At 43.7% G+C, this 18,003-nt stretch overlaps 1 protein-coding gene across 2 annotated transcripts in view; it reads left to right on the top strand.

Annotated features, from left to right (window-relative positions):
- vps8 (VPS8 subunit of CORVET complex) overlaps nucleotides 1–18,003 on the top strand; it is a 101,157-nt gene that overhangs the window by 76,595 nt on the left and 6,559 nt on the right. For both annotated transcript variants that reach the window (XM_064327533.1, XM_064327532.1), the window contains exons 42-45: nucleotides 3,472–3,641; nucleotides 4,620–4,788; nucleotides 8,208–8,261; nucleotides 13,186–13,266. In XM_064327533.1, coding sequence (XP_064183603.1) covers nucleotides 3,472–3,641; nucleotides 4,620–4,788; nucleotides 8,208–8,261; nucleotides 13,186–13,266 — 474 coding nt within the window. The remainder of the gene's footprint in view (nucleotides 1–3,471; nucleotides 3,642–4,619; nucleotides 4,789–8,207; nucleotides 8,262–13,185; nucleotides 13,267–18,003) is intronic.

The raw sequence follows: 18,003 nt of genomic DNA, 5'->3' as shown, positions 1-18,003 counted from the left end.
AGCTGGCTAAGTGTGTTTGAATGAGGGGAAAGATTTATCATCCAAGTCACTTCTTTTACAGTTGACTCGTAAAGACAAGATGCCTCCGGTTTTATTTAGTTATGAAAGCTCACCAGTTTTTATGAACCTGCATATTTTGCATATTAATTTGAAATGCATTTGCTTGCTTACCTGCAAGAAGGTGTGGCTTGTAGTGTAGAAGATAGTTAGTGGCTTTTGGGCAAATGCATTGGGGGCAGTTAGTGCTCTCAGTGCAGTGCAGTGACTCCGGAGCACGGAACAGCTGGTGATTCCAGACATGGGAAAACAATGGGGCATATTCGCAGTGCTGGAACCTAGGATGCTAGCTGGGTTCACTGTGTCAACAGCATGGCACCTCTCTCGCAATGAAAAGTCGAAGGTTGGGCAGATTCCTGTCCTCTGCCTGGTTGCAGGTTAAAATATGTCTGATTTTGGTTGTTAAAGATGAGAGGAATCTAATTTGCAAATATCATAAAGAAGAACTTTAAAAGCTACGCAAATGATTTTACCTCATTATTATCTGAAAAAATGTGTGTTTTGAGATGACCCTGCATTAAAGTTAAATTACTGTAACATTGATTCGGTCATATAAAAGCAAATGTCAATGAAGCAGAATGAAAAAATAATTGAATTCCAGAATATTGTGAATACCGGTAATAAGTGTGAACTTATTAACAGACAAACTATCCATTATATTTTGTGAAATAATAAATAAAAAATATGAATATAAAAAGTTACCCAGAGTAACCTCCTAACCATTAAAATGATTGATGAGAGTTTATGCTTATAAGATGCAAATTTCTGCAGCCATTTGTCAGGGACCATATTTGTTTTGTATAATTACAAATATTAAACTAAAAGTTAACTAATTTAGTGTAAAAAGGACATGGCATGTATTGGAAAAAATCTTCAAAATGAGTTTTTCCTTCTTTTTTTCTTCCTTTCCAGTAGCACCTCCACTAAAGAGTGATTATAGATTCCCTGATCTTTTTAGGTGTGGAAACAGAGTTAGGGTGGCCATGTGACAGCTCCATAAATCCATCAGGCGCTCCTATTTTACAGCTCGAGAGATCTTTAAATGGACAGCGAGATGCCATTTTTGGGCACATTACTGCCTGAGTGAAAGTGTGATGATGATTCATCAAGCTGTCAGTGCCACTCGATTTAGCTTCTATCTTGGCTGTGTCTTCCCGTAATTGCAAAGTCCAGCCCTTCAAAAAAAAAAAAAAAAACTGTGAGGAATGAAGACGTTTCATAATGAGCCAGCTGAAGGGGCTGACATCGGGGCTTTTCCGAATCATTCCTGTCTCAGTCTTTTAGCTGCGAACGCTGCATCACGCTCCCTGGAGGAGGTCCTGTGGAACTGTGCTGCGTGGGTGTGTGAGTATGCTGTGCGTGTGAGTTTTGAAACTCACTGAAACTCACTGCATTGAAACCACAAGTAGAGTATATCTGTCATGGTTCTGCCACACAATAAAGGCACAATGCCACCATTGTGTGTGTGTGTGTGGGGTGGAGGGAGGAAACTGGGAAACTGTTCAGGCTATGGGGATGGGCCCTTGTGCAAGGCACTTTGCCTGTGGTGTGCCCTTGAGTCAGTTTCTTTACCTGTGCTGTGCTCTTGAGTAGGTTATGTCACCTGTACTGCACTAGCAATGACAGCTGTATTAACTGCCACTTGGGTACAAGACTCATCTGTATGTGCCAGTTGTGTGCTGAATCATCCCTGGAAATTGAACATAAACCCCTTTGGTCTATGTAAAGAATGTGGTCTGCTAGTTGTTTCACAAACTCAAGTGGCATTAGGATTAATCATGATATTTAAGGAGGGTTCTTCAAAGTTGGACTTCATAGTGTCCAAATTATTCTCCGTCCATAGGGCGTATATGTCAGTGTGCACCCTTCAGAATTTATGGAAGGCATTGCAATGATGAGATCGGCCTATAATTATAGGCATTCCATCCATCCATTATGTATACCCACTTATCCTGGGCAGGGTCGCGGGGGAGGGGCACTGGAACCTATCCCAGCGTGCATTGGGCAAGAGGCAGGAATACACGCTGGACAGGCCGTCAATCTATCACAGGGCACACACACCATTCACTCAGACACTCATACCTGTGGCCATTTGTTTTGTTTCTGTCTGTGTATGTGTGTTTGAATGAATGTGTCTGCATTCACTTGTGTTTTGTGGAGGGTATGTGTGCATGTGATGTCTGCACACGGACGAGGATTGCAGCCTCATGCCTTAATGAGACATACTGTATGTGTAGATGCCACTGTGGTGACTCAGTTTATTTGTGGAATTCTGGGGAAATTAAACCGTAAAAACTCTGCGCTTTCTCACCGGGATGATTTCCCTAGAGGGAGAGAATGAACTCTCTTCCTTCCCAAATGGAAATGGACACACACACATACACACATGCGCACACACACACGCACACACACACACACACACACACGCATAATTGGTACAATCTGTACAGCTTCTCAGATGGTCTGTATTCCGTAACACACTGTATTTAGTCACAGGAAGTACTGTGTGTGGTACAGTATTAATTCATGTAAGAAAAAGGCTATGAGCACAGTGTTAAATTAAGCTCTAACAGCAAGTCTAACAGCACAGCATCTCCCAGGCATGGTGCAATATGTATTAAACCACAGGTCATTACTGAGAGCAGGAAGTATGGAGGGAAGTAGATGTGAAACGTTTCATCCTCTGAGGTGGCATCCTATAGACCTCCCTTTCCCTAAAAGCAGAACCGTATCTGTCACAATCAGTGCCCGAAGGTAGCTCCTCTCGAGCAGCAAAGGAAACAATATCATCTGTGCCTTAAGTAGATGAACATTATTTATGGGGAAGTTATCGCTTAGCCTGTCCATTTCTACTTTTAGCATATACCCATATACCGACCACACTAAATTCCTAAGTACAACCAAAGCCCCATCCCCTCTCAGTTATGAGTCCAGTCAGAATGCCACTCCCCAGTCCCCACACTGGTTACAGTCAGACAGTACAGTCTTTTGTATGGTGTGGTTATATACTCCAGTTACACACCCATTACACACCTGGTTAAACAGTCCATTCATACATCTGGATTTTACTGAGAGTCCATGTAAGGTCTGAAGGTCACTCCTGCTCTATACATTATGCCTTCTTGGACTGTAATACAGGATACTTTCTAAACCCTTCTCCCCACCCCTCCCCTCTCTTCATCTTCTCAATCTCTTCATCTACTTCACCCTCATTCCACCACTTCCACTCTCTCTGTGCCCTCTCCACCCTTGCTCTGCCCCCTCTATCTTCACTCCTCCCATTCTACCCTCTCTCTACCATCTCCATCTTTGCTTCGCCCCCTATACACTTTCTCTACGTTCTCTACCCTTGCTCCACTCTCTCCACCGTCACTCCACCCCCTCCACCCTTGCTCCGCCTGTCCGAACCCTCAGACGCTGCTGGAGACCACCACCAACCTGCTCAACCACGACCTGCACTGGTCCCTGTCGCACCTGCGGGCGGTGGTGAGTCGCGGTCTGCACCCCCGGCAGGACCACTGCAGCATCTGTCTGCAGCAGTACAAGCGTCGGCAGGAGGCCCAGGACGAGATCATCATCTTCAGGTGAGCCGAGACGCAGAGCAGCCTGCCTCCAGACGCCTCCGTCTGCAAACAAGAGTCCGTGTGAAAATTCCCAGAGAAGCCGCACTGCTCTGAGACGCTCGCCTCGCGCTGTGTAATTGGATTGCTTCTGTGCTTCTGTGAGTCCTCATTGGCACGAGTGTTAAATCCTGATTACAAACCACAAACTGGTGGCGTGGTCCCCTGTTTGTCTTTGTATTGTCCTTCAAAGTCAAACTTCTGATTTATCCCTTGTGTGCTGTTTGTTTATTAGCTCCTGTGAAACTGTTAGCCTGGGTCAAATATACCCAGGACATTATTGGGGGTTTTAAGCAATACAGAAACAAATTTTTTCCCCAATAATACTCAATATGTATTATCTTTATCTCAATTGCAGACAATGTAAGTGGCTCAAAAGGGCTGAACTAAAAAGTTTGCTTTGGGAAGGGGGCCCACAGAGACTGCATTTGCACGGGGCCCTGAATTCTGTGCTACACTCTGCTGCTAGATCACATTTAACAATGAATGCGTCATTCAGTTAAGATAAAGATGTGATTTATATTTTAAAAATCCAGTATGATGAAGACATAGGGGGTATAAATCATATTTATCAATTAAATGTTTATCTGTGAATTAAATATTACTGATATTTATTGTTTTGAACTAACATTCCAAATTATTTTTTGTCTTCGTCTTATTATATTTGCAGAAACTATATAGGCGAAAAGATATATAGCAAATACAGATGAATACAAAACAAGACCCAAGTTTACACTGGTTCAGTAATTAAAAGTGTTATTCCTCTCTTACTAAAATGTTAATACGGGTAAATTTGACCCAAACCGGACACAAGGGTTAAACAAAGACCTTGTAAACGGACATAATGATGATATTTGCCTGATCTGCACACTGGTGCTGCTGTATAAAATGCATATATGTAGAGCTGTGTGTGCCAGCGACCCCTCCCCCTTTGTGTTGCAGCTGCGGGCACCTCTACCACTGCCAGTGCCTGCAGAGTAAGGAGTGCGGGGTAGCGGGGGAGAGGCTGCACGGCTGGAGCTGCTACAAGTGCATGTCCGGCCAGGGCGGGCGTGGCGGAGAGAGGAACGCCGCGAGCGGCGGGCGGAGCCGCAGCACGTCCCTCGCGCAGGTCAGCGGTCCTTACGGCTGTGAACGCAACACCACCGTGGGCTTCGGTCCTTAGCAGAACAGCGCTGGTCTTACAGCTGTGAACGCAACACACCGGTCGTCAGCAGAACAGGGTGGCTTGGAACGCAAACCACGTGGGCTTGTCCTAGAGAACAGCGCTGGTCTTACAGCTGTGAACGCAACACGACCGTGGGCTTCGGTCCTTAGCAGAACAGCGCTGGTCTTACGGCTGTGAACGCAACACCACCGTGGGCTTCGGTCCTTAGCAGAACAGCGCTGGTCTTACAGCTGTGAACGCAACACGACCGTGGGCGTCGGTCCTTAGCAGAACAGCGCTGGTCTTACGGCTGTGAACGCAACACCACCGTGGGCGTCGGTCCTTAGCAGAACAGCGCTGGTCTTACAGCTGTGAACGCAACACCACCGTGGGCTTCGGTCGCATTTCACTGTGTTGGAGCGTCATTGCATGGTCCACTTCTTAGGCTCTGAGACCTGTCTATCATCTGATAAGCTTTGGTGGACATATATATTTGCACTATGCTGCTGTACTTGAGAAACATATGTACAACATATGACCAGAAGTACTTGGCCACCAGCAATTCTGAATTAAATTTATAGTTGCCCCCAACCCTAGTACATGTAGCTGCATGAGTGTACATATGTATTAATAAACAAGACAGAGGTCAGAGTGGATTATGAGAGACTCTTTTTCATGTTCCTGTGAGCACAGAGGTTTAGTGATGTCAGGGGAAAGGCTTTCTGGTAATGCAGTGAACCTGTGAAGGCTTGAGGGACTCCATGGTTAATGGCTATGGGTGTGTTTGTTTACCAAAGCAAACAAGAGCATTAATCTAACCAGACAAGCTGCGATACACATCCCCAACGTGTAATGACTGAAGATCTGAAGATACTCAGAGCAGTCACATCAGTCCAGCTCTACATGTCTATACAAGCTCAGATTAAATTAAAAAAACAAATATTCATCTTAATTAGATAGGCAGCATACACTTAACACACATTCTAAACGAAATAATATTTCCCCTCCTTTCCTAAAGATAAAACTCTCATTTTTTGCATATTCAAACCAAGTAATTCCCATTCTGACATCAGAAGTAATTGGCTTTGTGTCAAGTTCATCGGTGCTGCCTTTCATTTTTTGCACACGGCAGCTGCTACAGTCCGCAGGCTTATGAGTCTCATTCTACCACAATGTGCGATGCACCAGCGTAATCATCTGCTCATTTGTTCAATCTACGAGTCTCCATTATGTAGCACTATAGTCTATTACCATGGTTACATCTCAACGTACACTAATCCACTCCAGTTCGCCTGTTCAGGACATTACCTGCAGGAAGGCCTGTGCTGACCCAGCAATGAGGTCATGAGGTTCGGTACACTTTATTGAGGACAAATTAAGCTGGGCAGCATGGCACCGTTTCAAGTCTATATGGGTTGATACAAGCAACTGCTGAAAATACTGGATAATAAGTAATAACTGGGATAAAAATACGGAATCTTGGCTCACGGTGTGTTAGTTTTGATGCAGTTCAATGTGATGTATATACCTGGCTGGGAGAAAATGTTCCATCTCAGTTTAGAAGATTACAAAGAAAGTAATGGGTTAGAAACTCAAGCTTTCGCCAAATATAATGAATAAAAACTCACTGTTCGTGTGCAACCATTTCCTGCAGTGTTTAATAAAAAAACCACCACTGGGTAATTTCGACAGATGTATAGAGATATTGTAACCCTGAAGTATTACATTCTAAAATTACATTCGGGGGGGCAAGGTGAACTAATTCGAGTTGGAATCACTTGGTGAACTGTCTGTTTTGCTGAAAATCCCCAGTAACGATTGGTGTTTATCAGCAGTTGAGGCTCCCAAGTTACTGCTTCGTTCAGAACTACAGGAGAGAGCTAGCGCTGATTGGAGAAGAGGCATATGTCTCACTGACTGCTGGTAACCCTTGGAATCCTGGGTGGAACTGGTAATGCAGTAGCCTGGGAGGTACAATTGGTGGTGATCACCAGTTATTAAAAAACAGCCTGCTCAAACCAGACCACCTTAGCAGGAAGGGTAGCCTGACCTTGAGACTGACTCGTGCTACACACTGTGCTGTCAAGTGAAGGAACTCACTGAATTCACCGTTCTTCACTACCGCCTGTCCACTTCGGTCTTCTGCTTTTATAATGGACTAAAGTTGAAAAGAAGAAAAGAGAGAACAAAGGAAAAAGATTAAACATTTTAATACTTCTTGAACATTTTTTTTCTGTGCGTATAGCACAGCTGATCCAGCTTGCAGCTGCCTTTGCTAATCGCAGCAATCATCGAATGCAGAAGCGGCGGTCATCACTACAGAGGAAACGTTTGCACCGCAATATCGCAGAAACGCATCTTCCCCCGGGGAAAGTCCTGATTGTGTATACTCGGCATCGAAGACAGCTGACACCTTTCCCGACTCCTTAGAGCAACAATTAGCACCATGTAATTTGGAAGTCTTTTTAAAATCAGGGACGACTGGCAATGAGTTCCAAGAACCTCACCCCCAGAGAAACTGAGAACACTTCTCATAACTGCCAATGGCTCAGCCCAGCCTCTCAGTAAATATCCAGCACCTCTATCACAGAGCCCTTTACCCACACTGCTTATCTGCTACTTACAAGTGTACTTATTTTTAAAGGTTTACTGGAAAGTGGCAGCATGCAATGAGTTGTGCCATCAGCACATTTATCTTCTTTATAATTGCGGAGATGGTGATTATGTTAGCTGTCCGTTTAATCCATCAAGCAGTCGGAGAGCCTTTTCCTAAAACTTTATTATAGAGTAATACGTTTTGGAGACAGAAGGTATGAGGCTGCTGGTAATGGCCACGGATATTATTTCCTGCTGTGTTAGTTTTCATCCAGCTACGCTTCTTTATCTTGGCACACAAGCCACCATCTTAACTTTGACCCAAGCTGGCATGACACGGGTCACGTGATACGTGACCATGGCTATACAGGAAATGTTTGAGTGACTGAGTCGACGGAGCGCTGCAGACGCACGGGGGACAGCTGGGAGTTTAATCAGTCTTGCATTAAGCACGGCACATTCCCATCATTCCCCCAGAGTTGGGCAGGACTCCGCTGGCCTAGTTAATTAGCTCTTTGTATAGCACTGATAAAATGCCCAGCATGCAGGCCCCGTCTTGCCGTACAATCTCTTTAAATAATCAGAGTGAGGTATCTGCTTGCAAATTACGTCCCTTTTTTTTTCCATTTCCATGGCTGAGCTTGTCTCCCGTTCTCTGCTGGAGGTAACCCCTCTAATTAAATACATCTGACCTCTTCCTGTTTCTGCTGTGTGCCCCCCCCCCCCCCCATCCCCTCCCTCATTTTCTGTCTGGATGAAGAGAGTGACTTCTTTCATCTTTGTTCTAGACCAAAGTCACTTCTGCTCATCGAGGTTCCTGGGGTGACGCTACTGGGAGAAAGGTAAGGACGTGAACTCAGAACTATTGGCCTGCTGTCTGGCAGTACATCCAGGGTTATTTTGCTTATCGGAATCTCCAATGGACAGAGAAGAGGCTTAGGTTTATTGAATATGTTTTTGCTGATATATAAATGTAGACAAACAGCCTTTGAATCAAATCAATGAGACGGGTCTATGAATATAATTATGCATGTCAAATCGGGGGGAATGGAAAAAAGGTCTCAGAGTTGATTAATATAGTTTTGGACCGGAGTCCTGTTTAAATTGTGAGAAGTGCATGGCCCGGGGTAAATGACTGTGGTTATGCGCTTGCTCGCTCATTTAGACCGAGGAGCTGGCTCTGAGGACGTGATGAATAATTTTGTACCTGGGACTGTGAAGCAAGTGGACGCTTTGATCTGCTGAGCTTTTTATCCGAGCCGACAGAGCACCAAGAGTCACAACAAGAAGCTACTAAGCTGTTTTAATGTAGCTGTCTCTGGGTACTGCCGGTCCTCCTGATGCATGGAAAAGGGATAATTAACATGGTGTACTCATTAACATTGCTAGGAATTAGCTGCAGAACAATTATAGAGAGGCCAATCACAGTTACGGTTCTACAAATTGCTGCTGCGCTAACGTTAGCTTTTATACAGCATACATTAAGGATCGCCATGGGAGCGGGGGCGGGGCTGGGATGGCATTGGTCACAGTTGCAGTCCAACTCCCAATGACTGACACACTCATTTAGAACCCGTTGTTTTCTGGGTTCTGCCATTGCTGCAGAGTGGGACATGGCTACCTGCTCCAGTGGGGCTTATAAACTCTTTTATAACCAGAACATTCTATCCTTATTCCTTGGGTGAGACTCGTTCAAGGTTGTTCAGGACCGTGAATGACATCACCATTGAATTCTGACCAATGATATGCAAACACTGGTAAATACCTGAGTAAATGGGAAAGCGTCTCCTTCATTTTTTAAAATCTGTCTGACTTGGCAGATTTTTGGGTTTTCAAAATTGTTCCCCTCTGAATGTTCTTTACTGTTTAAATCACCATGTTGGTGCGGTTAGAGAGAGTGATGAAGTACAGAGTGAAGAGAGTTTTCAAAGGGGCGGGGCAAGTGGAAGCTGGCGCTGTCACCAAATGGAGCTCCGAGCTTTGTTCCCATTGGCTGTGAGCTTCTGCCGTTGAACTCTGTAGAGCCTGCGGAATGTAATTCAGCAACATCAGACATGAGAGAATTTACACATCTCATAAAGCTAGCAAGCAGGGCTTTTCTCCTTTTAATTAATATCTGTCCCTCTCCAATCACTGGTGCAGACAGGGCGTTGTGTTGAGGAGGATGAAGATGTGATGAGGAGGCTTCCTGCTGCTCTTCGTCATTTTCTCATTAGAGCAGAGCCCCTCTGTGAGAGGCCTCGGCATCCCACAGTTTTAAAAGCATTGGTTCCAACATTTTATATGAAGCAGTTTCAACATTTTATATGAAGCAGTTTCAGCATTTTATATGAAGCAGTTCCAACATTTTATATGAAGTGTCTTCAACATTTTGAAGCTTCAGTACCAGTAATCTCACTTTAAGGGCTTATTTGCTTACATTCTAAAGGCTTATTACTTACTTTTTTGGTGGACTTCCTTGTTCACTATTTTTATTGAAATACATGCAGTCAGGTGGTTCTCTGGATTAACTGTTCTGTTCAACTAATTTTGCCCGAGAGAGGTTTTAGTAAGTTCTGTGTGACCATGTGCAGCATCACAAGGGAATATGTCTGTTATTCTCCATGGTGTAAATATTGTATGTAGCACTATATGACCAAACGTATCTGGACACCCCTTGGTCTGGGGCTGTTTTTCATGGTTTGGGCTCTACCCCGTAGTTCCAGTGAAGACAAATCCTAATGCTACCACATGCAGTGACATTCTAGATGATTCTGTGCTTCCCCAGTTTTGGAAGGCCCTTTCCTGTTTCAGCATGACAGTGCCCCCGGGCACACAGCAAGGTCCATATAGAAATGTTTTTGTCGAGAACGGTGTGGAAGAACTTGACTGGCCTGCGCAGAGCCCTGGCCTCAACCCCTTCCGACACCTTTGGGATCAATTGGAAAAGCCAACAGCGAGCCAGGCCTAATAGCCCAATCAGTGCCTAACCTCACTAATGCTCTTCTGGCTGATTGGAAGAAAATCCCTACAGCAATGCTACATAAAGCCTTTCCAGAAGAGTGGAGATTGTTATAGCAGCAAAGGGCAGACCAACTCCATATTAATGCCCATATTTTTGAATGATGTGTTGGGTCTCAGGTTTCCACATACTTTTGGCCATGTAGTGTACCTCTTTGTGGGTACAGTTTAAGGGGAAGTTTAGTACCAATGAGGCTGCTATGGAAAATGTTTGTGTTGGAGTGGGTGGTTGATGCTCTAGGTGGGTGAGCCATCAGTGATCACTTCAGTTTTGAACCATCAAACAGATCCATTAGTAAGAAAGCTAGCTCCCAGTCTAAATGGCATGTACTTAATTTATCCAAACCGACAGTAAATAAGAATGTCAATTAATTAACGCGCCTTGCTCTATTGAGTGGCTCTGATTCTTCCCAGAAAACACACAGGTTGCCACGTGCTAATTAATGCCAGTCCCTCTTAATGAATTCTGGTATTTATCATGAAACAGAAAAGTATTGCTTTAGGGCCCAAAAATGAAACACTGTCACAGAAGCTGTTTCCAGTACAGATGCCACGTAAATGCCATGTTTTACATTTCGTATTGCAGGGGCTGTTAAAACCCTAACTATCATGTGGAACGTTTGACGCCCTGGAAGGTTGGAGATGACACAAGTCACCAGTCATTCCGTGTAATAGCATGGCCGGGAAAGGCTCTGGCTGCGTTGTGTTATGGGTACCCTGATGAGCTGTCAGCTGCTGCTGCCGCTGAGCTCTTTAAACTGTGGTTTTCAGCCTTCCGCGCTCCAAAGTGATTTTCCTGTCTACCGATCAGCCAGTCATTTACTTTACATGTATTCATTTTACAGTCACTCTTATCCAGAGTGACTTACAGAATTGTCCAACGAGAAACATTGCTGTACGGCAGCAGTTTATCAAATCCTTATCAAAACGAAGCAATTAAAAAAGTAAACAAAAGTGTCGTACTGAGCGCGTTGTCAGGCATTACCGGCATGCTGTAAGAGAGCCGTAAATTTTAATCCATAGTGAAAGAATCAGTCAATTAATCAGTCAATCAAAATGTGTATTTAACATAGCCTCCTTTAACCTTGAAAAGGTTATTTCAGCTGGAACAAAGAGCAAACACAGGTCTACTAAGGATTGAGCTGGGCAGTATTGCATTGTATTCCTTACAAGGGCAGTTACAGCGGAGTCGATTACTGATGTTACATCAGCACACCGTGGAGTGATCGGTTTCTTTGGGTTTAAGCGCAGTTTGAAGGGGCCATAGGATAGAGGGGAAACATTTAACATGTATGACTGTTCTCCTGATGTGATCCTGTCAGTGTCTGGTTAAAAGGAAGATTACGCCCCACGATGAGTCATCTGTCATCTTGGGTTTTTATCAAGGCAACGCGGCGCAGAGGAAAGGCGGCCTAGTCCAGTCTGAGCATGCTCCAGTCTCATCTCCCTGTGGGATCAGACCGTTAAACATTCTGTGAGCCAGCACCCAGCGCCCAGCTCCTTTAATGAGATTAGAGTCACCCGGGCCTTTGTGTCAGACACATCCAGGCACAATAAAGGATAAATACATCATAGATGTATCACTGAAATCACTCGCTCACTCACGCACGCTCTCACACAGACTCATTTAAACACACACACACACACACACACAACACATGTACACACACGCACACACACACACACACACACACACACACACACACATACACATACACACGCACACACATGCACACAAACGCACACACACATACGTACTTGCACGCACGCACACATGCGCGCACACACACAAACACACATACACACACACACACACACACACACACAATGGCTTTGTAACTCCAATTGTAAAGTAAGTTTGTCTGGTAATGGTGTGTAAAATGTTGTTTTTAATGTCCATTGTGGACTTAATGCTCTGAAGGGAAACGTTGCCAAGGTGACTGCCACAGGAAGCTGCCAGCATGGGCACAAGCATTTTCATCTCATTTGTTCTCTTCTGTGGCTTTTTGGTGAATTTTAGGTATTAGACAGAGGACAGAAATCAGTTTAACACAAAGATCTGTGCCATGGTGATAAATAAAAATCCCTTTACAGAGCAGTTTATTTGCTTCTATGAGACATCTTTTTAAACTGTTTTTGGTAGTTATGTGAACCTGCTTTAGCCCATTGAATTCTACGTATTTATCCATTCTCTGTGTGGGGCTAATACGCTACTGAAAACTGCAGTAAGTTCTGCTCTTGCGACTGTGTGTAGCTGCTTGCAGACTGCATGCGCTTTAATGGGGTAGGATAGGTAGTCATACTTTGAGGATGTGCCACTGAACAGAGGAATATTCTCCTGAGACCCAAGAGAAAAAAGGATTTTATTTATTTTTCTAAATAATATACGTGCCTTGGATGACCAAAACATTTTGCAGTGAAAATATTTTCAAAAGTATTTGTTTTATTTTTATGTCCTCTACACTGAACAACGGGTTTCAGCATGGTAGAATAGTAGTAGTAGCTCTTGACATTAAGACCAGATACTCATATCCCCTACAGGGGACAAAACTAAATTGCTGGGTCTTATTATGTTAAAATGAGGTCTGAAGTTGTTGACCGGAACAAAGTGGAAAAAATATGGTAATTATTGCATTAAAATACAGTTATAACAGATATACTTCAACAAGCATGCTCTCACAATAAGCCTCACATAAGACATTAATTTATTTTTGTGTACAGTTAATGTTGTGTGACTGAGCAATGTGCTTCGGTTTTTTTCCCCAGATGTTTAAGGATGCCACATTGGACGCCCAGCAGAGCCAGTCCTGGGAGCAGCTGAGATGTATGTACAGAGGTCCCTCCAGGGTAAGGTTTAGCTCCGCCCCCACCTCATCAACCTCACAGTGACCTCATCCTGAAGCATTTCTTCCTATGGCAGCCTTTCCTGTTTAAACCCCACCACCCGTTGTGGCTCCACCCCTTTTTAGGTTCAGTACTCTGTTTACATTCTCCTGCGTTCCCCTCCCCCTCTGTACGAGCATGACTAAAGTGTGTAACGTGACTTTTGTTTATACTGGTAATAGACAGCTATCTGTGCCCTGCGGTGTTGAAAGCATGTTATGTAAGATTCTAAATATACCATCCCCGGGAACTGGCTCTTCTCTCTCCTCTGCGTGTGGGTCTGTGGTGAGAATTTGACCCTCCCCGCTGCTGTCCCAGGACAGCCAGTCCAGACACTCTACAGACCTCCCTGATACAGCGACCAGCCCACAGCTATGCTGATCATCCAGAATCGTAATGCAGTTGCTTAAACTCTGTTCACCCAGAGTTGGGCTAATGATCCAAGGACCTTGATGCTGTTGCTTAAACTGCATCCAGCCCAAAGTTACGCTAATGATCAGGGACCTTGGTACAATTGATTAAACCACTGCATAAGTCCCACAGTTACAGTAATGATTGAGGATTTTCATGCAGCGCTAAATTACATACAGTGCAGTTACGCTGATGATCAGGGATCTTAGGCTGATGGATTTCGCCTACATTTCTGTCAGGTGTCACAATAAATGTATTTCTGTGCCTTTCTGTCTCAACTTATTAACAGGCATAAAAATACAGAGCATCTTCATTTCAAAATGTAATGAAAGTGAGCACAGGAACCCCTGTAATAGACAACAGAGATTTTATGCTCCCTTTGTAATGCATCTTTATAAAGCGCTATTAACAGGTTTGTTAAATAACAAAGAGAATGCAAATCATTCCGAGTCCAATCCCTTCCATTTCCCTCTTGCCTTCTGCCTGTATTGTTCCGTCATTATGTAACAATATTGTTATGATTTACGTATGAATATGACAAGGGACACTTGAAGAAGGCTCTCGTCTTCAGTACATGATTAGAGGCTTGCTTTAAAAGTGCTAATCTTTGAAAGTGGGGATGAAGTTTTCTGTGTTTAGTCAGTGGCTTTCTGAAATGAATGGATGTGAGATCTCTTCTGATGATGGCTCTGGTGAAAGGTTGATTTTGCTTTGCTGCCTCTTCAGCTCAATCACTTAGATACAGTTTTTAGCATTTTTAGAACCCAATTGTTTTGCATCAGTTCAGGGGAAAATCTGAGTACGCATAAATAGTGCAGTCAGCCTCAGTGTGTATATGCCAGGGGTATTAGCACAAGCCGTGTAGTCAGCCTCAGTGTGTATGCTAGGGGTATTAGCACAAGCCGTGTAGTCAGCCTCAGTGTGTATAGGCAGGGGTATTAACACGAGCAGTGTAGTCAGCCTCAGTGTGTATAGGCCAGGGGTACTAACACAAGCAGTGTAGTCAGCCTCAGCATGTGTAGGCAGGGGTATTAACACAAGCCGTGTAGTCAGCCTCAGCACGTGTAGGCAGGGGTATTAGCATGAGCAGTGTAGTCAGCCTCAGTGTGTATAGGCCAAGGGTACTAACACAAGCAGAGTAGTCAGCCTCAGCAAGTGTAGGCAGGGGTATTAACACAAGCCGTGTAGTCAGCCTCAGCACATGTAGGCAGGGGTATTAGCATGAGCTGTGTAGTCAGCCTCAGTGTGTATAGGCCAGGGGTATTAACACGAGCAGTGCTGTCGACCTCGGACTATGGCAGGAATCCCTCCTTGATTTTTTTGGTTTGATAAAACTATTTTAATTGCCTGTCATTACATACGCAAGGTCTTGACAGAGTCACAGGCTGAGATGAGTATCAAACACAAAATTGTTGAGAAGGCCAGGGGAGCACGCACATTATTTATACTCATCCACTGCCTGTGCCTGTCACTTCAGGGATTAAATAAACGTCACCTCCATAAGTTTTCTCCAATTCCCTCAATTTCCGGCTCGGTCCCCTCACCACAGTCCCATTAATCTGCCTTCTCAGGCCTGTCTACACTGTCAGTAGAGTACCAGCCTCAACGGAGAAGCATTTTAAAAAAATGAAATTTACTTCTACACTCATGTGCCTGTCCAATCTTTGGGCCTCATTTCACAGCATCCACATTTTTTAAATTAATCTTTTTTTTTCATATTTTCATATTTTTCATACTGTTTTTTTTTACAATTATTTTTTGCCAAAAGGAACCACACTGAAAACAGTGGGTGGAGAGAGGGGCTAGCTGCACCAGTTTCTCAAGGTGACGCAACCCCGCCCTTGTGCAACCTTACTGTCATCCTCTCAAAAATTATTATTAATGTAAGAAGATAGGCGATCCTTCAGGATTGATTTCTTTTTTTTTTTTAATCCAGCCTGGTATCTTGTGAATAGGACATCTCTTATTTAACTGAAAGTGGGTGTCACTGCCAAAAGCAATCTCAGGCATGTGCTCACATTCTCACTCAGTTAACCAGGAGAGCACATCTGCAACACATTTCCAGAAAACGTTGAGTACAAACCACAGGTACTCTCATCAGAAAATGTCATCTTCAACTGACAATGTGGAGTCAAGCCCTCCTGAATTTTTAAATTTGAAATGCATTAGCTTGCAAGATACATTTTTATAGGATGGAAAATGCTTTTCATCAAATAATTTTCTCATCTGAATCCACATTAAAAGCTTGGAGTGTCCTATCACAAACATCAAAGGGTGTTATACTGGATGTGTGGAGTCTAAAGCCGGACACCCACTGCACGCGTAGCGACCGTGAGCGCACTACGCGCGTAACTGAAGCGTAGTTGAAGTACTGTTATTACAACGGCAGCGGGCGACGTCCTCTACACCAGATGCGAACGCGTCGCGAACCGGCTGCGAAGCTTGTACGACACAAGCGAACTGAAGCGTAGTTTTTCGCTTCTGTTCTATTTTTCTGCTTGTCGCGCGTCATGATGACCTGTTTATACACAGAAATATGCTCTAAAATGCAAGGTATACATGTTCTGATTTATATTTCATCCTTATATCAGGCTACTGGGGGTGTGTCCCTAGTTCCCTCCCAGATGTTTTATAAGCAGCTAAAAAAATACAAGCCTTTTCGTTTTTGTATTGTCCTTGCAGAAAAAAAAAAAAAAACTGGAACCTGGGGAAAAGGCAAACTTAGTTTCGCTATCTTATTTTGCGGAGGGGGTGGGGTGAATTTGAAAATACACCACAGAAAGACGTAGCTTATTGAATGATGTAGAAGTGAATGCACCGAGCAGCGGTTTGTTAGCTCAAGTGTTGGAAGGTAGTTTTTAACCAACCATTGCTCAGCCTATTTGACTTCTCCAATGTCTTTGTTCGCCGTGCTTTCAAAAAGGGCTTATTAATAAAAATCAGATAATCCACAGAGCTTTAAAAAATCTGATTATTTAGTGATCTTGCCGATGAAAATGCACCTATTTTATAAAAGAAGTTGTAAGCAAGCCTTTATTGCACTTGTACTTCAAAGCTTCCGGTGTTCATGGCGTTGTGGTGTTCATATCCCTTCAAGATTAAACTGTTACGCTATCTTTTTGATGATTAGCTGATTTTACTAAATCTGATCCTATAAATGTTTTTACGTGAATGACAAGACGACACGGGAATTCCCAATGGTTGATTACGGATTATTTATTATTATTATGATCATTACATATTCTTCATGAAATTGGCACGCTTGTTAACCAAGCAAATAAATTAATACAGTTTGAGATTGATTATTATGCAGGCTACGATTTAAGCTTGGTAATTCTTTAAAGCGTTTACTTTCTCACGTATTTACATGAGTTAACGAAATATTTCTAAATTAACTGAAAATGGTCTCTCACCAAGTGTTCACTTAACCCATAATCAACAGTCGTAAACAAACGTGAAATACAGGATGTAATCCCACTGAAGACTGCGAGAGCTACTAGGAATATAGAGCTTTAAGCAAGCCTTTGCGCGACACAGACGGAACCCCCTGTAGACACACTACGCGCCGCGCCGTGCTGCTTCGCCGTGCTGCTTACGCTACGCTTGCGGTGGGTGCCCGGCGTAAGAGGGAAGAAGTACTATGAAAAGACACATTACACAAATCATTCATAGTGAGAACATTCCTACCAGACCAGGTGTAGAGATGCTAATGAATTATTCCAAATGTTTCATTGTCTGCTCACCCCCTTCTGTATCTCTATTTTGTGATTAGAACATCCATACAAAAATAAATATCCCTTTGTTTTATATTAGCAAAGAACAGGCATTGAATATTAGTAACTTAAGAAGTTGGACCCGACCATATTCTCCAGGACCTCAGCTGAAATGACCAAACACAAAATTATGACAATTTAGGCCTGACAGTTTAGGACTCTGTTGTGTTTCGAAATGAATTCTCAGTCATCTGTTAGAAATAACATGTAACTGCAGCTGTTTCTGTTCCCGGAACCACACCTTGTTTTTCAGCTACTGGACAAGTAACTGCAGGGAGGTGCCAGGCCTCTGTTTAGCCTGAGCGGTGATGCTTGCCCTCTGGGCAGTCATCCCTGTGAAGTTAGCCGACTGTGCTCCTCCAGAGACCGCTGCAAGAACGCACCCTGCTGAAACGCTCAGATGAGCAGGGTCCTTTTGGTTCTCGAACGGAAAACCGAACTCGCATTTGCAGTCGTATCCCCTGGAAGAGCTGCATGCTTGTTGTACTAGTTACAGTAAATTAAACAGAGGGTTCTG

This window comes from Anguilla rostrata, chromosome 3 (genome assembly GCF_018555375.3).
Source record: "Anguilla rostrata isolate EN2019 chromosome 3, ASM1855537v3, whole genome shotgun sequence".
Taxonomy (NCBI): Eukaryota; Metazoa; Chordata; class Actinopteri; order Anguilliformes; family Anguillidae; genus Anguilla; species Anguilla rostrata.
This window is presented reverse-complemented; position numbering and strand designations above follow the sequence as displayed.